This window comes from Eptesicus fuscus, chromosome 2, assembly GCF_027574615.1.
Source record: "Eptesicus fuscus isolate TK198812 chromosome 2, DD_ASM_mEF_20220401, whole genome shotgun sequence".
NCBI lineage: Eukaryota > Metazoa > Chordata > Mammalia > Chiroptera > Vespertilionidae > Eptesicus > Eptesicus fuscus.
The window spans coordinates 22,045,045-22,067,371 of NC_072474.1; the positions used below are offsets into that span (position 1 = coordinate 22,045,045).

The 22,327-nt window shown below is 36.0% G+C and overlaps 1 protein-coding gene across 1 annotated transcript in view; it reads right to left on the minus strand.

The window, feature by feature from the left end:
- Positions 1–22,327, minus strand: part of PLXDC2 (plexin domain containing 2) — a 247,352-nt gene that overhangs the window by 183,450 nt on the left and 41,575 nt on the right. The window contains exon 4 of the mRNA XM_054724795.1: positions 9,132–9,201. Coding sequence (XP_054580770.1) covers positions 9,132–9,201 — 70 coding nt within the window. The remainder of the gene's footprint in view (positions 1–9,131; positions 9,202–22,327) is intronic.

Sequence of the window (22,327 nt, forward strand, 5' to 3'; positions counted from 1 at the left end):
CCAGCTTCTGCAGGGTGTCTCAGTCACTCGGATTGATTTATAGGTTACCTAACGAGATTGCCACTTCTCAAGGGAAAATTTTATTCCGAGCTGAGCTCAATGACTAAAACTTCATAAACAGTAAATCTGTACGTCATACATTTTATGCTATGCATATTTTACTGCAATTAAAAAATAAAAGTTTTCACTATCACACATTTGTTTTGCAAAATTTAATTGTTCTATATTCTCTTAATTTCTTTTTTTTCTGGATTAGTCTGTAAATGCTGTGAATTTTCTCTGCAAGCTATTAACAGAAAGGGTGCTTTGTTTTTAAAGCTGTGAAAATTGATAATAAAACAACTAAAGGCACTTTCCCCTTCTTTTTTGCCTTTAGCAGAAAAAATCCTCATTTGAACAATAATTCAAGCAAATTAAATGAAAGTCTCTCTGTGGTCTTCAGGCTAGTCAGATCAACAAGGTCATCTAAACCTGTCATAACCCCATTAGAAATAGTCAACAAAATGTTTTGGGTTGTTTTTTTTTTTTTTTTTTATATTGTGTCTCAGCTCCAGAGCTTATCAGCTGAACTGAGAACATAATTTTGAGCTATTTTGACATTGTACCTACTGGTTTTCTGTGACATAGTTTTTTAAATGGGGAAAAATCCTGAAAATAAAGGTAGAATTGAAATAATATGTACACATAAGGATACCTGCCTCCTAATTCAAAGGCAAAACATCACACATAAATATAACTGGGCAAATATTTAATTTACATTCAGAGTGGGTCTTTAACATATTCCCAAACTGGATTATTAGCAGTTAAGTGAATCTCAATTTTATGAAGGGCAGCCTGATGCTACTGAGAGAATGTGCATCTTCTATCCTTATCATTTTACTCATAACTAACTTTATGCTTTGGATGACTTGTTCTTAATGTCCTTGTTATACAAATGATAGGATAAGAAGCAAGTGATATATGTGGCCTGTTGATTATACTAATGCCTGTTACCCAGTTATGACCAAAGATATCACAATTAGAGAAACTACAAAATTATTCTACCATGTGTTACAAAATTGCTGACTTTTCTAAGACTTTTGGACATAGATTCACAGAATGTCACATTGTGTGGTCTTTAGTGGAGATTCTGCACCACACTTAGAGATGACAGACATATCCCATGCTGATCAAGAGGACATCTGAGATCCTCTATGGACTACTTACTATGTCTACCAGTCATGAATGGATGAGCCTTTAACAGAAGCGGTTAGAAATTATGGTGAGTTAAGTCCTAAACACCTTCTGTGCTGTGCATAACGCCATCAAAGAAAATAATATACAAACTAACAAGCAAGCCCACCTTTACAGAGAAAGTATTTTGAAAAGGAATAAAGGAGAACACCAACATACAAAAAAATCTATATATATAAAAGCCCAGTGACTGAATGGCGGAACAACCAGAACGACTGGTTAACCAGTCACTATGATGCGCACTGACCACCAGGGGGCAGACACTCAATGCAGGAGCTGCCCCCTGATGGTGAGTGCACTCCCACAGTGGGAGCACTGCTCAGCTGACTGGGATGAATGGCGCTCCCACAGTGAAATGATCCCCGCAGGCCATGCCCCCCACCAGTACACGAATCCATGCACCGGGCCTCTAGTATAGTAATAATAATATATGCTATTTCTGTAGCATTTTCTATTAAATAGTTTACAACATGTATTATTTGACAAAAATCTAATTATCAAGGTACTTTTATTATGCTATATTACAGATTGGGAAACTGAGACAAGAGAGTTTAAGTAATATTCTAACAATCACACAGTTATGACTGGCTTGACTTATGGACCCACACATTCTGAATCAAAATTGTGTTATCTTAACCTAGACGCCAGAGTGCTTCTCCAAGAAAATGAATTTCAGTTGCTGGCCTCAGCAAGGATTGAGGGAGCTCTTTTGAACTCATTCCTGAAATGGCAGGATATAGAGTCAGACCTGCATTGTTTAGTGTTTTGTTTTTTTGTATTTTTCCAGGATTGGAGGTGTTAGAGCATCTGCTGTATGTTGTTACTTTATTAATTAAATGGTAACCGAGGCTCCCTTCATATTCATTTGGGTGATGTACTTGAGCATCTGTGCAATATTGTTATTTATCTGAACTATTAATGCAGTCACTAAGGAAGAATGCAAGCAAAAATACTTGTTCCCAATGTTTCAAATAACGCCTGGATCCACAAGAGTATAAATGGTGCTTTCCTGAAGCAAATTTTCCTAAGTGAATGTCCAAACACTACTGACAAGTAGATTCCTCTGTAGCTGCTATGACAATGGAATAGGATGAGCCTCAGGGGAAAATTTACTTTTTACCCAGACCCACATCTCCGCTGATTAGCCTTCCCAGACTCCTGTCCCTAATCAAGAAGTATGCACCGCATACCAAAAGTCCTGTTGTTTGTTTTTCTGTTAAGTGTCCTCCTTCGTTCTACCCATATTTCTACCTCTGGTATTTTTCTTGTTTATGCCTACTGACTCAAGTCTAGCTCCTGGGTGGCCCCTCTCTGAGTCTCCTGCTGTTCTAATCTTGAATGACAGACAGTTCACCCCCATCCACAAAAGCCAGTCCTAATGAAAAACGCCTTGTTGATACATAGTAGAAACAAAAGGGCTTGTAAATGTGCAATTCATAAAGCCACCAGAAAAAGAAATGTAGTAATGTTGTTGAGTCTGCTGAATATATTGCAGGATACTAGACACTAGAGTAAATTATCAAGGAGAAAGCTCAGAAGAACTATCTGGTTTTCAGAGGTAAATCACAGAGAATCATTTAGATATCACATAGCAGACATCACACAATTTATCTCTCTGCCCAGGAGTCCTTGAGACCTGAGTTTGTTACTTGAAATTAGTGAACCAAATTGGAATGGATTGATTTTTGTCCAGCATGTATTCCTTCAGTACCTTCCCTTCATGCATCAAATAACCAGATAACCATAATCTCTTCTCTGTGTTGATATAATAAAAAAGACAAAATTACTCCATTCACTTTTTCACTACATTCAGAAAGTTAATGCATACATCAAGTTTTGTTATAAAGATTACATACTTGAAAGACAATGGAGGTTGATATTTATAAATTGATCATATGAGTAATAGCTCTCTACTGCTCTTAAAAGCCTTTATAACTATTTATAATCAAGTTCCTCTATAATTCTGGAATATTATTTGGAACTAAAAGTAAAATATTACTATTTGATAGTTTAAACAAAAAAGAACTGAAATATTTGATAATATACTTCCTTAAAAAAACAATCAAGATAATATGTTCTACTTTTTAACCTCTCTTATTGGGAATTTAAAGGGGAAAAAATAATTATTTTGACCAGTTATAGAAAATTAGTCCAAATTTGAATTAAAAAACAAACAAAACAAAACATAGCTCAAAGAGTAATAGTTGTTTTTCTTGGGAGGGGGCTAGAGAACTAGTAGACAGGGGAGAAAGGGAGATTTATATTTTATTTTTGCCTGTTTATTGTTTTTTAATTTCATGTATTAACTTTTCAGATATTAAAAACTGATTACTTAATGAATATCCTATATTTTATTAATTACCATGTAGCAAAATAAAATAGATCTAATTCTAAATGCTTTTCTTATTAAATCTCCAACTAGGAATTTGTGTAGGAAGAAAGGGAGGGAAAATCCTTTATACAATCAATGTAAGCAATACATGTTCATCATTATCTTTTTAATTCATATAATTTTTTATTCCTAATTTCCTGTACAACTGCCTGCAATTCCACACACTATTTTAATGAAGAATCAGCATCCATCTACATACTTAAATCTTGGTGCCAGAATTATCTGGATGACTTCACCTCTTCTCTTCCCGTTATCTAAAGCAGCATTTACCCACTGCACCCCACCCTTTTTTCTCACCATAGTTGTGTGTACCCATGATGGACTCATGAAAAATATCATTACTAGTGATGGTTGCAGGAATTAAAAATCAAATCTTCAAACTTAAATCTACTTTTTGAAGCATTTGAAAGATAACCTTAGCAGCCTAATAATAAAATAGAACCAATAAAAGTATTGGTATAGGAAGAAAACAAAAAGCTGTGTGATATGCAAATAATACTAACTATTGATGCCATTAATGAAAATACTTTTATACAATGCATAGAAGACTAGCTTTTTTAATACTTGGAATATTTATATTCTAAAGTATTTTTTAAATAGAGAGATAAATCAATGCATTCAGATTGTGCTACCAGTGAACCAGAAAATAGGATGGTACTTCCAATTCATTTTGTGCATTATTGTGTGGATGATTAAATCTTTTGAAACAAAATTAAAGTGCTTAATAAGCAAAGGTTCATTTTTGTGGTTTATAGATAAATGACCAGATACTTATTTTTTATTTACATTTTAAGTGAAAATTTGTTCATTCATAATAAAAAGATGGGTCATAGTGAATTATGTATATATCTGTATTTTTAAACTATTTTCTGTTTTGAAATGTTACTGATCCTAGCAATAACACAAGACATTATCTTCAAGTTCATTTCCGTTTTAAATAAATTTGTGTCTATGAAGGAGGGGAGAGTAAGAGAAGGAGAGAAAGAGAGATGAGGGCGGGAGGAAATATTTTAAGGGAGGCATGGGAAAAGGGAAAACAGCAAGGTAGGAATGAAGAAAATTGTAGTTTAAAATATCCAGTTTTACTTTCTTTCCCCCAAATCCAATGTTAAAACAAGTTCAAGAAGAATTTGTAGACAAAGTGGAGAATATGTCTATTCATTTTAGTTTCATAGAAACCTATGTGTTCCTACTTAAAAATCTAAGTCTACAATCTATTTGGAATGGCCTGCAGTAAACTTTATATTAACCTGACTGTGGTTTCTATATTTCTGCCAAGCCTTTCGCAGTTAACATTTTTAAGATTTGTAAGGTGATAAGCCTTTATTGGGCAGGTCTATCTGCTGATAGTACCTAGTCAGTCACAGAAGAGATCCATCAAAAGTCTGTGGTTCACAAGTCCTCTTTTAAGTATTCTAAGCTTTTAGTCACTGGATCTTTTTGGCTAGAAATCATTGCGACTACAGTGATTAAACTCAAATGATGTGTCTTGCAATGGTTCCTTTCCCTTCTTCATTGCACACATCCCAGTTCAGGCACTCTATATACAGAAGTACTGAAAAACCTGGTGCTAGTGTTCTCTTTGTCTTCACCCCACACATTACCCTGCTCTCCACTGCCAGAGCAGGCTGGATCTGTTCTTTTCTCAAAGAAATCCAATGCTTGCTGGATATTACCCAAATTTCTAACGTTCAAGTTCTTCACACCCCTCTTCCCTTCAGTAGTCTCTTACTCCAATTCTCCATTCAAAACATGCAGATTTACTTGATGGAACTTCCAATCTGCTCACTATGATCTCAGTGCTGTCACATAGCTCAGCATCCCCTTGTCTGAAATGTCCCTTCTCTATCCACCTCTTTTCTACCTGCCTCTTTGCCTACTAAAATGCCAATGAGGCCAATATTTAATGTTAGCCTTTTCATCAAACTGTACTTGATTGGTCCAAAGGATGAGCCCAGCTCATGTGGCTCAGTTGGTTGAGCATCGGCCCATGCACCAGGAGGTCATAATGCAATTCCTGGTCAGGGCAATGCCTGGGTTGGGGCTTAATCCCCAGTAGAGGGCATGCAGGAGGCAGCTGATCAATGTTTCTCTCTCATTGATGTTTCGAATTCTCCCTCTCACTTCCTCTCTCTGAAATCTAATAAAAAATAAAAATAAAAGAATAAGTAACCTCCTGCTCCTTCAGCACTGAAAGTCAGCCTTCTCTTATCAATTAGTCATGTGCTCCTTTTCTCCTTAGATTCTAAGCTCCTGAACAGAAACCATAATTTATTCTTCTCTGCATACATTGATGTATCATATACTGTGCCCTTTCACATAATAGGGGCTCAATCAATATTGATTGAATGAATAATCAATGAGAAGTGCAAGAGATTCTGGTTTCATTCTGAAGAAACCCAGCTCAATGTCTTAAGTATCTTGCCTCTGCCTCTACAAAAAGGGTATGGATTTATACAGGCAACTTCCATGCTACCACATTTTATATAGAGAAAGAAGAGTTTCTTTACATTAGTATTTTCCTCAATGAAGTGAGAGATTATTCAAGACACCATATTTTTTACTTATTTTGAGAATCTTTTCAAAGGAAAATGAGACTTAGAGCAATAAGAATAATACAGCCATCTATTTGTTGTTGTTTTTCCTACCAACAGTTAAGGAAAGTCTTACTTTATATTGGCTGAAACACCTTCATGAGTTTTGAAAATAAAACAATTTGAGAAATTGAAATTGAGCTAAAAAAGGCAGTCTTTGTGTAAATTTTACTTATACATAGTCTTTTTCCACAAAATTTAATAGTTTTAAAAGTGAAGCCCTTACTTTTCTCCTAAAACTAGCTCTTCTGCTTGAGTTTGTAATTTTTTGTTCATAGCATCATTTCTCTCCCTTGGTTTGAAGCCCCAGAATCACCAAAACTCTCGATATTTGTTACACAATCACTGCAATGTTTTTTTCCTTTTTCTTTCTTTTTTTTTTCCTTTTTTTCTTTTTTTCTTGGAGGCTGGTTCTTTGCTAGATAAGTTTATTTATTTTTTTTGCTTATTTATTTATTTTTTTAATTTAATAAATCTTTATTGTTCAGATTATTACAATTGTTTCTCCTTTTCCCCCCCATAGCTCCCCTCCACCCAGTTCCCACTCCACCCTCTGCCCTTACCTCCCCCACACTGTCCTCATCCCTAGGTGTATGACTTTTGTCCAGTCTCTTCCCTGCAACCCCCATACCCCTTTCCCCCTGAGAATTATCAGTCCACTCCCTTTCTATGCCCCTGATTCTACTATATTCACCAGTTTATTCTGTTCCTCAGATTTTTAATTCACTTGATTTTTAGGTTCACTTGTTGATAGATATGTATTTGTTGTTCATAATTTTTATCTTTACTTTTTTTCTTCTTCCTCTTCTTAAAGAATACCTTTCAGCATTTCATATAATACTGGTTTGATGGTGATGAACTCCTTTAGCTTTTTCTTATCTGTGAAGCTCTTTATCTGACCTTCCATTCTGAATGATAACTTTGCTATATGTACTAATTCTGGTATTATTTTATACTTTAAGGCAGCGATTTTCAACTGATATGCCTCCAGAATTTTTAAAACATGCAATACCTGTCTATTTAGTCAGGGGCACTGATCTCTTTTCCCTTAAATTGTCAAATAAAAATAAAAAAAGATAATAGTCAACACAACAATAGCCGTCTGGTGTGAATGAATTAAATTATACTTTTTTTTTTATCAGCTTGGCAAAATATCTAATATATTTTTCGGTATGCTGCAGCATTTTAGTAATTAGTTTATGTGGGCCATAAGATGAAAAATGTTGAAAATCACTGCTTTAAGGCATTACACAAATGTCTAGGTTTATCTAAAGTTGATTGCTTACCTAATTAAAGACTAATGACTCAAATTGACCCTTGAGACATTATGTAAAACTGTCCCAACATCTTAATAGACCACACTTTTTTTCATCTTAATAGACCACACTTTTTGTAAACATACCCCCAGTTTCACTCACACTCAATTATTTACAATAAAAAAATATACCGTATCCATTTCCTCTTCTGAATATTTACTCGAGATAATCTTCCTGGGAATCCATTATTTCCCTGCACAACCATAACAACTGTGATACCCTTCAAGAAATACCTTAAACAATATTTTTTCTATAAAGTCTTAAAGAATTCTCACAGATGTTTGAGCTTTATCATTCCTGAAAACCTTTATTTCATCATGTGTATTTTCTAAGGAACTCCCCATAGTCAGCTTCCACTTGTCTCATAGTCCACTGGGCTGTACATTCCTAAGGCAGAGTAGCTATATTTACCATTGCTCAGAGTAGATGCTCAAAAACTTTTATTTAATCATCAAGATTTCTGATTATCTATCTTTTTCATAACCCTATAGATCTCCTAAGTGTTATATTAAAATATGGGAAGAGTAATCAACATGGTTCACATCCAAAAGAGCAATAATGAAACGCTGTGACAGAGAAGGACTCTGTCCTATGGTGCTTTAGGCACGGATGCTCTACAGTCTTATCATCACATCTACTGATTTCATTGCTTCTTTGCTTACTCTTCCATTTTTATGTTTTTCTCTCATTCTGCTTTCTCTACGACTCCGTGTTAGGTCTGCAGGGATATTCTTTGGCATTTTTGCTTATCTCTGCCAGTAATATTCAAAGATTAAAATATTTCTGACTTCTGTGTTATACTATAAAGAATGATAATTGCCTTTCTAGGGCATTGCTAATCTTTAAACTAATCTCCAAAGTTTGTGGAAAAAAATAAAACTAAAAGGATTCAAACTGAATGTCGGTGTTTATTTTTAAAGCTCTCAAATTAGTTGTCAGTCACCCTGGCTGGGTGCTCAATTGGTTGGGCTTTTCAATTCCCTGTCAGGGCACATACCTAGGTTGTGCATTTGATCCCTGGTCAGGGAGGCAACCGATCTATGTTTCTCCCTCACATCAATGTTTCTCTCTCTTTCTCTCTCCCCCATCCTCTCTCTCTAAAATCAATAAAAATATCCAGCTAGGATTAAACACACACACACACACACACACACACACACACACACACACACACACACACCATACACTTTTCAATACAGGTGACATTAAAGGAAAGAAACAAATAATTAAAGCTAATATACATGTCAGCTGTATACATGAAAAGAAAATGCCTCAACAGTTTCTTTAAGCACCTTTTCTTTCTACTTTAGTCCCATTAGTGCAGTCTTACCATACTATCAAAAACAAATTAAAGCTCAAGTGGAAAGCAAAGGTGATGAATCTAAGTTGAAAGTTATTATAACGATTTTTTTTTTCTGAAAAGTTTTTCCAATAACTATACTAGTCTTTCTTAGGTTTTATTTATACCCATGACTTTGTGATAGAAGACAATGGTTTTCCCAATAAATGTCCCTCTTGAAATATGGAGTGAATTAAAAATAATAACTATAGTAAAACTGTAGATTATTTAGGGTGAATGGGTAGAAAACCACTTACCCCCCGTTGCCACAGTGATTTCACGTAGAAAATGGCCATAAAATGGAAAATCGAAAGACAAATTCACTCTCTGCAAGGAACAACACCAGAAAAGAAAATCAATAATGCACATAATAGTAAATGCAATATGAAAAGCCTTCCACTTAAAAAATTGATGTTTCTACTTTACACCGCTATTATTGTAGTTGACTTTTAAAACCAGAATCCCAGATGATAAAAAAGGACTTTTTCCCCTGGTAATTACATGTTTGAAATGTGTGAAAAGAATAAAGTTGGGCTGTTATAGTCTGTTGGTCTGTTCTTTGCTTACAAAGGGAATCTCAAAGTTCCAACTCTAAATCAAGCTATTCTCTCTAACATCCCCAGTGCCTTTTACATGTCCATTGCAAATCAGTTCACGCATCATGATGAACAATTTATTCTGGGGTCCTTTTTGGTTACATTAGTCATCTCCAAAAGAGTCTTCATTATCTATCAAGTTATATTGAAAAAAAATAGAAAGATTTTCCTTTACATAATTATGCATTCAATTTGTTTTCTGTTCATCTCATAATGCAAGGCAGTCTCATGGAACAAGATATCTGCACCTATAGACTGAGACCTGCAGACTTTTTTATTTTTTAGATATAATGAACTCTCCAGGTTCAGCATATTATGTCTATTTTTGAAAACAGATGAAGAATAAAAAATGCTGGTTATACTTTTCCTTTGTATAGAGAAAATTTGGGGAGACTTAGGAAGAAAGTTTATAAATTTTGTCTCTCTGTTTTCTAATAAGGGGACTGAAGCTTGAGTTATATATACATACAAACATACATATATATATATATATTTTAATATTATATATTTTATTTATATATTACATACTTCATATATAATAAATACATATAATATATCATATATAATAACAAAAACAAAATATAAGACAACACAGCAAAACAAAGAAACAAAAAAAACCTTATATTATTTGAATGCTTGAAATAATCTGAACTAGATGTATTATTAGAAAAAAACACAAAAGAAAAATAGTAAATTATAACAAAAATTATCCACTGTTATAAAAACATCCAGAGGAAAATTAATTAGTTGGTTTAGAGCCTAATAGCATTTACAAACTATCTATAGCAAAAGGCTATTGTGTTAAAATTCAACAGTTTCTATATTATCTCTCCCAATGCACAAATTAAAAAAAATAGAGAAGTATATCTAGATTTAATTTAGCTCCTTCCAATTTTGCAAATGATTGCTTTTTTATATCCATCAGAGATTTTTAATAACTTATTTGGCATGAAATTAATCATTCAAAATTTACAGTGACTTTCAATTAGGTTTTCTTTCCTTTTTAATGAAAGCTGCATCTTCAGAACGGGTTTATCATCATTTTTATTTTTTGCTGACTAACGTAACAAGAAAATTCATTTTCACTGCAGTAACTGAAATGAGTGGTTACTAATAACTCTAAAATAAAAGCTTCAATAGCAAAATCATATATCTCAAAGAATATGTCAGCAATAATTTCATAAAGGCACTTGCTACACTATCTTGTTTTCCATCATTCTAATTTATTTCAATGATCACGAGCAAATTAGTAAAATTGCAGCCCTTTGTCCTTCTCACTTCCACAACAAGAGTTTGGTTTAAATATATAATCAGTAATAATCTCTATCAATTACCACCAAGGATGAACCAGAGTTTCTTTACCACCACAAATATTTCAATTCTTTTAGAACAAGGTTGAGATATACAAATCCATAAGGTAAAGACTTTTTTTAAAAAGCAAATAAGTCCTCAAAGAAAATTTGAAGAGCAACATCAATGACTGAAATGCTCCCCTGTTTAATGGTCAGTTCACCTTAGTTATCACCATGACTGCTTCACACTGATAAGAAATAGCAATGACAATTTAGAAAGATGCTAGCCTCTCAATAGTTGTGAAATCTGCCCATTTCTCTCCAGATACTACTGACTCCTTCCCCAAGTGCTGGTGACTATTATTGTAGTAACTTCATCACAGGTGTCTTGACTTTAATTCTCCTACAATTCATTCTCCATAATATCTAGTATATCACTCCCCTACTTCATATCTTTCATATGTCTCTTTCAGTCTAGAACCCCACTGTCCCCGCAATAATGCCAAAGTAGTGAAAACGGTTCTAAAGCCCAGCACTAACTGGGCCCTGCTACCTCACAATTTTCCCTTCATTGCTCCAGCCAGGCATCCAGAACATCTTTTAGTCCCTTGAAACTTCCACCCTTAGCTCTTGGCTCTAGTACTTTTACATGATGTCTCTTCTGACTGTTATGATCTCTCAGTCAATCGTGGCTTCCATATTCTTTAAGCTTCGGTTACCCCAAATACCAACCCTGACAGAAGGACTTAGGGGCAGATCATTCCTTGGAAGCATTTTCTAAAGAAAGTGGGAAACATGAGATGAGAGAAACCAGCCGTAGGTACATTATTGGCTGTGCTGCCACTATAGCCAGGTCTCCCCTTGGAGACTCTGAGAAACAGTAGGGAAAACATGCCGTAGGATCATTTCATTGGCGGTTAGGATTGGGACACTGTCCATCATCTCCCATTCCCTATTGATTGAAGGTTGCTGCTGGGGGTGGTTAACTCCCCATCTTTCCCAGCCTACACTTATTTGTACTCTCAGCCAGAAGAAGAGATATAGCACTTGGGCTGGAAAGTTACTGGTAGGTTAGAAACTGCACCCACAGTTTTAGGTGAACTCAGCAGGCAGAGGGATATGGGCAAAGCAACAAAGGGGACAGCTAAGTGTCACATCCTCAGAGTAATACCTTCATTTCTTGGCTCACGTTATGTCTTTCTACTATATCTCATCTAGCATTTTCTACATGTACATGCATACATAAAGCAACTGCATAAGGTTCCTATTATAACTGCTTTGAAGTAAAACTAACTCAGCAAGGAGTAGTTAAGCATGGCCCAAGTAGGAAACTAGAATCTAAATCCAGGTTTGATTGACAATGAAGGAAATGCGCTTAATTACTTAGGTATTTAAAACAAAGTGATAAGAAAAGTCACACTTAAAGACAAATTTTTGAAAATTATTATCCCTCTTTAAGACACACATATACACCCATATATACACACACACACAAAAAAATAACACTAAAACATAAACAAAAACAAACACTAGAATTCCATGAAATACTTTGAAGCAAAATGATGACATATTTAACATAATTACCTTTGGATAATTATTCTGTCTCTGTATGGTATATAAAACAGGCATTGAGAGAGCTGAAGAAAGTTTTATTCATTCAATCATGCAGTCAACAATCAATTATTCAGCACCTTATATATACCAGACACTAAGTCAGGGACTAAAGAAAAAACAGTAAATAAGTCCCACCCAGTTCCTTCCTTCAAGGAGTTCACCAAGTGATAAGGGGGATCACAGAAGGATAAAGGATAGGACCAGGCAGAGTAAGGACCAGGAGAGACACCTAACCCAGAGGAGATGGTACCGAGACTGACTCTTTAAAAGGAACTACAGCTAGATGAGACCCAAAGGTCTGAATCAAACTACAGGGTGTCCCAAAAACATGTATACACACTTTAATAGCTGATAGCTCAATTTTGAAAATGAAATGCATTTTAATAAACACTGCCTTTATAATTATCCAAAGTATGTGTATACATATTTTGGGACACCCTACCTATATAGAAAATAAAATTGGAAAGATGCCATGGTTAATTAGATATAACAGTTGGGAAATAGAGAAGACAGTCTAGATTAAAGGACAGGTTTCTAGCTGAGTGACCAGTGGATCACAGTGACACCAATTGAGATGGTGAATACAGGAAAAAGAGTTATTCTGGTTGATGTGAGAAGGCCTGCTGTGCCATTAATTAGTGAGGGTTCCATTAACTGTAACCAGAAAGACTACTAGAATCCTGGACACTGTCACAAAAAAGCCATTATCAACAAAAAGAAACATAACATTGAGATTATGGTATCATTACTATACCTTGAACATTATCCTATCTTGGATATCATCCCTTAAGAAATACCTAATGTAAAAGGGAAAAGGATTCAGGAAAATTGTCATGTAAAGACACAGTCAATTAATTAATAATCTGGACAAAATACCAAATAAAAATTCAGAAGTGAAACTTTCAAGAGAGTGAGTGACATACATGTGATCAACTGAATTTACTGCTTCCTTACACTCTGGAAAGAAGTTACTATTTGGAAGATGAGGTATGATACTTTTTAGACAAGCAAATAAAGCATCCTTCTTCATGTGGGGAAGGATAAATCTATGAAATTTCCTTTGAAGAGTTTGATGAAATAGATTCATAGATTCCAGATGGTTTGGTGTAAATGTATGGCAGGTATAGCCAATAAATGACTGTGACCTTAAAAAACACATCATCCTCTCTCCACAACATGGTCCATGACATTATAATTAGCAGACATTTGGTCCTGTCCAAAACGTCCATGAAGGTATTTGGTCCATGCCAAGAAGTCCTTGATATTTTGTCCTGTCTAAAATGTCCAAGAATACACCCCTGGGTTCAAATAGTCCATAATATGTATTTATATCTTTGGTTTATAGGATTAATTCATAAAATATACTATCATGTTTTATTGGTCCAATAATTGCATTGTGGCTGCATTGGCCATAATAGCCCTTCTTGCCTCAGTAGTCTAGCTGTAATGGCACAAGAGGTTAGGTAAATGGGTTGGTGTGGACCAAATGTGTTAATGGATGTTTTAGACCAAATATCAAGGACCTTTTGTCATGGACCAAATATTTCAATGAATGTTTTGGGGACATTTTGGACAGGACCAAATATCAGACAAGGGAAAGTACTGTTGGGGACTGACTATTAGACTTAATCAGGGTCATACTCCTAGATTTCTAAGTGTATCCACACCTTTTATTGCCTCTTTAACATAATTTTCTTATGTCTATTGCTATTTGTCTTCTCACTAATTATTATCTTTTTAAATTCTTTTTAATAACACAATAATTTTAATCCTACATATACACTATTCCAGTTTCCCCTGTTTGCCTATTTCTCAGTTGTATTGCAAAGGTAAATTAATTAGGGCCAGTAAAAGCTTGAAGACAGAAACTGCTTAAGAAGAATTAAGTATCAGGAAAAGAAACTTTTTATAATTCTCAAAACCACTTTTAATGTCATTAATAAAAACTGCTCTTTGTTTTAAGACAGGTTCTTCTTTACAGTAATAAAGCTACATTTTCTGGTTCTCCCAAGTCTCTATGCCATCTTTATAAGGCATAATCCTGCTGAGAGCAGCTTGTGGAATGAAAATTGGTGGTAACTAAACTTTTAATTGATGGTGTCCTGAGTCCATGATAGCAAGGGGTCTTAAAAATATAGGAGTATTTATTTTTTGAAAAATAAATTCATGGATTAATCATTAATTTCTATACATATATCTTAACATTTCATTTTTAATAATTCAAATAAGTTGTTATTTATTTTGAAGCTTTCTAATAGCTGAGATATTATTTTAAGTAGTAATAAGTAGTAAAGTGAGATTTGTGCTATTGTTTTAAAAAAGTAGGTCAAATAAATCTTGAGTCAAACCGTTTTCAGTATATTTATTTATGCCAGGTATTAACTTTGAGAAGAGTTGCAAAACTTAAGAAAAATTACATTTTGTTTTACCTAAATAGCTCTTTATAATGATATTGGCTTTTATCTGAACTAACTGAATAAATGACCTTATTTCTAGTAAGATTTATATCTCTAATAGCTAAAATTGATTAAATAATCATTACTTACTAGATAACTTTTTAATAGATAACTCTGAATAAATTAAATTTCTTAACTGGGATGTAATATATTCTTCCAGAATGCAAGTAACAATTGACTGTCTTTCTTGAAAATGAATAAGGCCCAAATAAAACACATTCACCTATTAGTGCTTAAGATAGATTACTGCAGTCTCGCTTTTTTGCTAACCATAAGACACACATTATACAATCTTCTTTTAATGGAACTAGATGGAGAAATATTTTTAAATTGTAAATGGTTCTTTCCTAAATTTTGAATGGTCTAACATGTTTTGAAGTCATAGAGACTTTAAATTACATCCCAATTTGATTCTTAGAAGCTGTGTGATTTCATAGTCATTTAACTCCTTTACACAGTTTGCTCAACTGTAAAGTCCAGACACTTCTTTAAAGATTATTATAAGGATCAAATGATCAAATGACACTTGACCCTTCATAAGCACTCACTGGATGGTGGCTAATATCAGCTCATGTACATGAAGGTATCTAGCATAGTTCCTTAAAACAAGTTTCCTAAACATGTTCTCCTTTTTGATTCCTAATAAATAGCTGGAAATGATTTAGTATGTGTTGTCTCTAATAACAATGCAGGCAAATTGCTTCTCTAATAGAATCATAGCACAATTAGATATTATGTTCCTGAGCAATATTATGATGCCCTCATTTGTGTTATATTGAAATAATTATGACTACTGTGTTCACTAATGTTAGGAGAATGAAATTAACATTTAATATATAAGACATTATGCTAGGTATTTTATCTGTTTTTAGCAAGTATGAATGCTAAAATAAGGTGAACATATGATGAAAAACAGAATATTTGTATAGTTGTGAAATATCTTGCAAAAAGATACTTGATAAGTACGAAAAAAAAAACAACAGTGACTTTACAGCAAAGAAACAAAACCTCGCAGACATCACATTATGCAGATGATCAAAGATATCATCACCAGTGACAAGACATACCGACATTATGTACCTCCTGATATGATACACAACAGAGGACAAAATACTATTGCTGTGGTATTCCGGCCAAAAGCAGAGCCCTGTGTTTCCTCATGAAGACACAAAGGTTTTAAGACAAACCCCAAACCAGTAACTGGCCAATACTCTTTGAAAGTGTAGAGTTCATGAGAGACAAAGAAAGAATGAGGAACTGTTGGAGGAGACTAGGAGATTGGATAAATAAATGCAGTGTGCGTCCTAGATTGGATTCTGGATAAGAAAAAAGAGGATAATTTACAAATTGTGAATAAGGCCTATAGCTTAGTTAAGAGTATAGTAACAATGTTAATTTCTTGGTATTGATAATTGTACCATGAGTATGTAAGGTGGTAACATTTGGGAAAGCTGGGTAGTAAAAGATACAAGGGAACTCTTTCAATAATCCTTGCATGATTTTTTATAAGCCTGAAATTATTTTTTAAAAACTTAACAAAAATAAGGTCAAGTAGTAAATTCACACGACAAGTAGTGGAGCCAGGATTTCAATCCACATAGGTTTGACTCCAAAACACTGTCTTAAACACTACACCATTCTATCCCCCTTCTTTTATACCAGGTAATTCTTTTCCTACATGTCATCAGACTTTCCATAACTGTGTTTTCTACCTGGAACCTCTAATATTGTCAGTCACATGTTTTTGCTGTTACTAGATATAACAATTTTCTTTAACATGTAATAACAATGCATGAGGCCACAGTAAAAAAAAAAAAAGACAAAATCTGAAAAAGGTATAGAACAGTCTTCTCAGATGAAATGCATGGAATGATGGGGACTAGACTAACAGAGCACCATGCTGGGGGGAGCCACAGTGTGCTACACCCCACGGAGGCCTGATGGCAACACAGCAGGCCCCTTCTCACCAGGTGATGGGCACAAACCACTTCTCTTTTTCACACTGGGGTTCAGGTGCTTCCATTTCTTACCTTCCGAGGATAGATCCAGGGACCTATTTTCTAAACACCCAGAACATTTCTTTCCTTTTTTACAATTCTTAATGGTAATTGCCCTTCACTGATTTATTCACCTGTGTAACTGAAATCAGTTCACTCCTAACAGTACTATAAACTGAAAGGTAGCGGAGGGATATAAATGTAGGCATAGACACATGTATGTTTGTAGATATAGCTATAGATAGAAACATTTTAATTGACACGTTTCCACAACAAGCAACTATTAAAGAGCGAAAATGGACTGTGGAGAGGCATATACATGTGGAACAGCAATACAAACTTCTTTTGATAGGCCCTAAAGTAAGATCCTGCTTCTAGTCCAAAAATGAGCTGAGTATATTCCAGGGGAAAAAAAATATAGCTGCAGTGGGCACAATAATTCATAATGCTTTTACGATCAAGGATTTGTTATAAAATGGTATTTTAACCAACTCTCACACTCTGGGAGGAGAGAACAGGACATGGGTCATTGATCCAGTGACTGAAAACACTGCAAACCTAATTAAAAGATCAAAATGTTCAGGGAAATTGGCTAATCAATATGCAAATGTAAGGACAAGAGACTGGCTATTCAGTCTTTTAGAAAAAAAGCCCATCAATTGAATTGATTTTCTGAGTTAGGAATTCTAACCGCTTCAGCGCTTTTTTTCATAACAGAATTGAGAACTTCATTAACCCTGCATACTGAATGACACTGTGCATGGGACTATTCATAAATTAGAAAACAACATGTAAACATTTTGCAGTTACCTGATGCTCGCTCACGTGAAACAGAGTAAGTGAACTAGCACCATATCTCTGGCCTCTCACATTGCATGACTGCCAGCAAACACCTGAATTATAGGGGCTTGCCTATACTTGGACATTTTGAGAATTATTCAAATTAGTTAGGTAACTATCCTTCAGGCAGGGTGCAGAACAACAAGCAGCAGGTTCAAGGGCTCAGAGAAAGTACAACAGGATTTTATAAAGAAGCCCCTGAAGGGTAGGTGGGGGAGGGCAAGAAGCAGAAAAAGCCAATTCTGGATTTTTTACCCTGCTCTAGAAGCAAGGCAGTGGATCCCCAAAAGCTTCTCAAGCCAGAGCGTGCATAGGAAATGCTTAAGGTTCTAGTTAAAATGCAGATTCCGAATTGGTAGGTCTGGGGGTGAATGGGCTGAAATTCTGTGTTTCTAGTAAGTTCTCCTCAGGGAGCCCACTTTGAATAGCAAGACTTGATGTTATATCAATGGTCTTTGGAACTCTAAAACAACTGCTGTAAGAACTTTGACAAGCGTGAAATGGATTAAAAGGATAAATAGACTTGATTCTGGATAACATCATCTTGCTTCGCCTGGTAGCACTTACATGTCCTGAAATTTTCCATTTGAGGAATTGAAGCATAGCAGTACCTGCTTGCCAAGTACCTTTAAAGCAATGATTTGCTAATGCTCTTTGCAGCCCTAGTACACCTGAGGGCAATGACACTCTTGTTACTTCCTTGACCAGTGATCCTCAAACAGGGTAGGCAGGAAAAATACTCCTATTAGTTTATCCTTTGCAGTTTGAAAAGTCCCTCGCTTGCCTTCATTGATTACAATCTGTCCTCCCTTTCCTGTCAGTGGAAAGTGACTGCTTTAAAGTTAAATATTTGCACAATGATTATTAGTATCAATGAAACAGACATCTACAACACAGTGCCAACCACTGAATTAAGCACTGTACAAATGTTAAATCTTTTAATTCTAATGCCAACCTTAAAAGGTTGATACTGTTATCATTCCATTTTACAGATGAGGAATTAATAGAGTAAATAACATGCTCAAAATCAACCAGCTAGTAGTTGGCAAAGTAGGGGCTGGGGGAGGGGGAGGCAGACTCAAAATCCAGGCAGCCTAAGTCCATCTCCTCAAACACTATTACCAAGCTGCCCCTCAACAGAATGCTATGATTTGAAATTCAATGCAGGCAAAGTACATCAGAAGAGTGACAAAAAATTCAAAACTTGATTACAGGTTGAAATTGGGCCAAGTTCAATGTTAACTCTTCAAAGTTAACTCCTCTTTTGCTAACTTCTCTTTTTCTTAATTTTGTATTTGGAAATATTTTCAAATTTTAAAAAGTTACAAAAATAATAGAAAGAGTCCCCTATATATTTTATGCAGATCACCAGTATTTATAAACATTTAGTCACATTTGCCAACTTCTGGATTTTTCAAAAGTTAAAGGGACTCTCAACACAGTCCCTCAGAGCTGCTCCCTTTGACACTCTAGCATATCCACAGGTTAACCTGTCTGGGAGCAGGGCTCCGGTGCCTAAACTTGGCCTCTTTATCAAGAGTGAATCTTACTTGGCATTTTTTCTCAACTGCTGCATGATAAGAAATTTCTGGCATTACATCTTAAACTAGGGGCCTAGTGCACAAATTCATGCATGGGTGGGGTCCCTCGGTCTGGCCTGTGATCAAAGGCTGATTGGGGCTGTCTTGCCCATTCCCCATCAGCCGATGGGGGCCGGCTGGACAGGGAGGGACCGAGGGAGGTTGGCCAGCTGGGAAGGGACTGTGGGAGGGCTCCAGGGCATGTCCCGCCCTCTCGCCCAGTCCCCATCGGCCAGACCTCAGCAGCAAGCTAACCTACCCATCAGAGCATCTGCCCCCTGGTGGTCAGTGCATGTCATAGTGACTGGTCAACTGGTCAGACACTTAGCATATTACGCTTTTATTACGTAGGGATAGAGGCCCGGTGCACGAAATTCGTGCACGGGGGATGTGTCCCTCAGCCCAGCTTGCACCCTCTCCAATCTGGGACCCCTTGAGGGATGTCCGACTGCCTGTTTAGGCCTGATCCCAATAGGATTGGGCCTAAACGGGCAGACGGACATCCCTCTCACAATCCAGGACTGCTGGCTCCAAACTGCTCGCCTGCCTACCTTCCTGATTGCCCCTAACTGCTTCTGCCTGCCAGCCTGATCACTCCCTAACCACTCTGCTGCCAGCCTGATTGATGCCTAACTGCTCCCCTGTAGGCCTGGTCCCCCACAACTGCCCTCCCCTGCAGGCCTGGTCACCCCTAACTGCCCTCCCCTGCAGGCCTGGTTATCCCTAACTGCCCTCCTCTGCAGGCCTAGGTCCCCCCCAACTGCCCTTCCCTGCAGGCCCAGTCGCCCCCAACTTCCCTCCTCTGCCAGCCTGGTCACCCCTAACTGCCCTCCCCTCCAGGCTTGATCACCCCCAACTGCCCTCCCTTGCAGGCCTGGTCCCTCCCAACTGCCCTCCCCTTCCAGCCATCTTGTGTCCACATGGGGGGGCAGCCATCTTGTGTGTTGGAGTGATGGTCGATTTGCATATTACTCTTTTATTAGACAGAATGAGAGTAGCTTACAGAAGGTTCACTTCCAGACACATTGGCATTTTAACAGAGCAATTTAGTGAAGAAAGAGACACCCATTTTCTGGGGCTAGACTCAGGCACAGCAAAGTTCTGGTGGTAAGCCAATGTATAAATAAACCATGTGACATGTTGATTATTCCCTAGGGCAGCGATTTCCAACCGGTGTGCCCAAAGAGGCACACTGGTGTGCAGCAAGAATTTTTAAAACATTCAGTACCTGACTCTTTAGTCAGGAGCACTGACCTCTTTTCCCTTAGATTGTCAAATTTAAAAAAATGACAACAGTCAACAAAACAATAGCCATTTGGTGTGAATGAATAAAAATTATGCCTATTTTTTGTCAGATCAGCAAAAATTATATCTATTTCAGTGTGACGAAGAATTTTAGTAATTAGTTTATGTGTGCCAGGAGATGAAAAGGTTTTGGAAATCTCTGCCTCAGGATAATTATCTACAACTTAAGAGATAGGTTATAATTGGTAAGTAGAAACAGACAAAAATAAAATATATTGAAAATAGCTATAAAATATTTTTTAAAGATACAAAAATACTAACTTGTCAAGGAAATCTTCATCTGAAAATGTCTTGTCTTTTACCTTCTATAATTTAAGATATTTCACAAGAATTAAATCTACTTGCTTTTAGTGTAGTCACTTGTAAGAAATATTATATTTCATTTACATTTTGCCAACTTTTCTCATATAAAATAGTCATGTGGAAGCTTAATCACTGAGTAGCTTCAGGATGAGAATGTTTTGTACTCATGTTATCTAAAATTAACCACTGGTACGTCTTCCTGGGTTCCTGGAGAGATCCCAGAAAAGATAATAAAAAATAGGTTGGAGAAGAGAATCCAGGATGAAAGACAGGAATAAATGGACTTATTTATTCCACCTGAGACATGGCTGAGGGTCCTATTTTAGCAGCTTTATGATTATGACAGATTAATGTGAAATCTAAGAGAGTTTCAAAGAAACCTCAAGTATTCACCTCACTTGTGACTTTAAAAAGCTGAGTAGATATTTACCTATCTAGAATTATTTTATAGCCATTACTGGTAACAGAGAACGTATAAAATTACCTCCCAATTTTCTTATGTTAATTTTACATAAAGAGTGGTGCCCAACCCCACTAAAGACACAATATGGAGTATTAAGAGGACATTGAACTGAAATACGATGAACTCAAGTATGATTTTTTTAAAAAGAAAATGTCTTGCTCTGGAAACCTAAGGCTTGTATATCCATAAGAATTGACCCCTGGGGGCTTCATAAGGCTGCCGCTATCTTCAAGCATCACCAAAGGACCTGCACTGTCTAAAGTCTGGTTCTTAGATTCAGGAAGGGTATCAAGGGTGTCTTAAATGATTACTAATATACATCTATTTATATCATTAGATCAGCAAAAGGAGTTTTCTAAACTCAGCAACTTAAATGGGCCTAAGAAGTGTTTAATGTGTTCTTAAAGACTAGCTCTCTCCATTATTCCTGGCTCTGAGGCAGGTGGGCCAGCCTGTTTCCCTGGCACCCAGAGGAACAGAAGTCAGTGTCTCTAATCTCATGTGATTCTGCTGAATGGATCAAAAGCCCTCAAATAACACTTCTTCGGTAGAGAGAGAATTATTCTCAAAATTGGTAGGTGACTATTGAAATAGTAAAACGAATGAAACCAAAATCAAGCTGGAAAGACATGTGCAGACACAACTCATCTCAGTTTGTTATTAAACTAGAGGAAAATCCCATGCGCAAAAGCAAGTAAGGCCAGGTGGATGGACTGTGGATGTCTGACTTGAAATGAAACAATTCAATAAACAGAGAGCAGCAAGTGTGTTCACCCAACCCAAACGAAAATAAGTAAAAGCAACTTGTTAGATAGTGTGAACAGGACACAGGCAGAAATGTGTGGTCTAGATAATAGCCTAATAGAGACAGTAATTTAAATTGCCTTTCAAGTTAATCATTTAGAGAAATAAGCACTTATCAGTAGATTTTTCTAATGCACAGAAAAAAATGAAATTGTGTAATATGAGCAAACAATGGATATAATCACAATTGGCATGCAAATTTA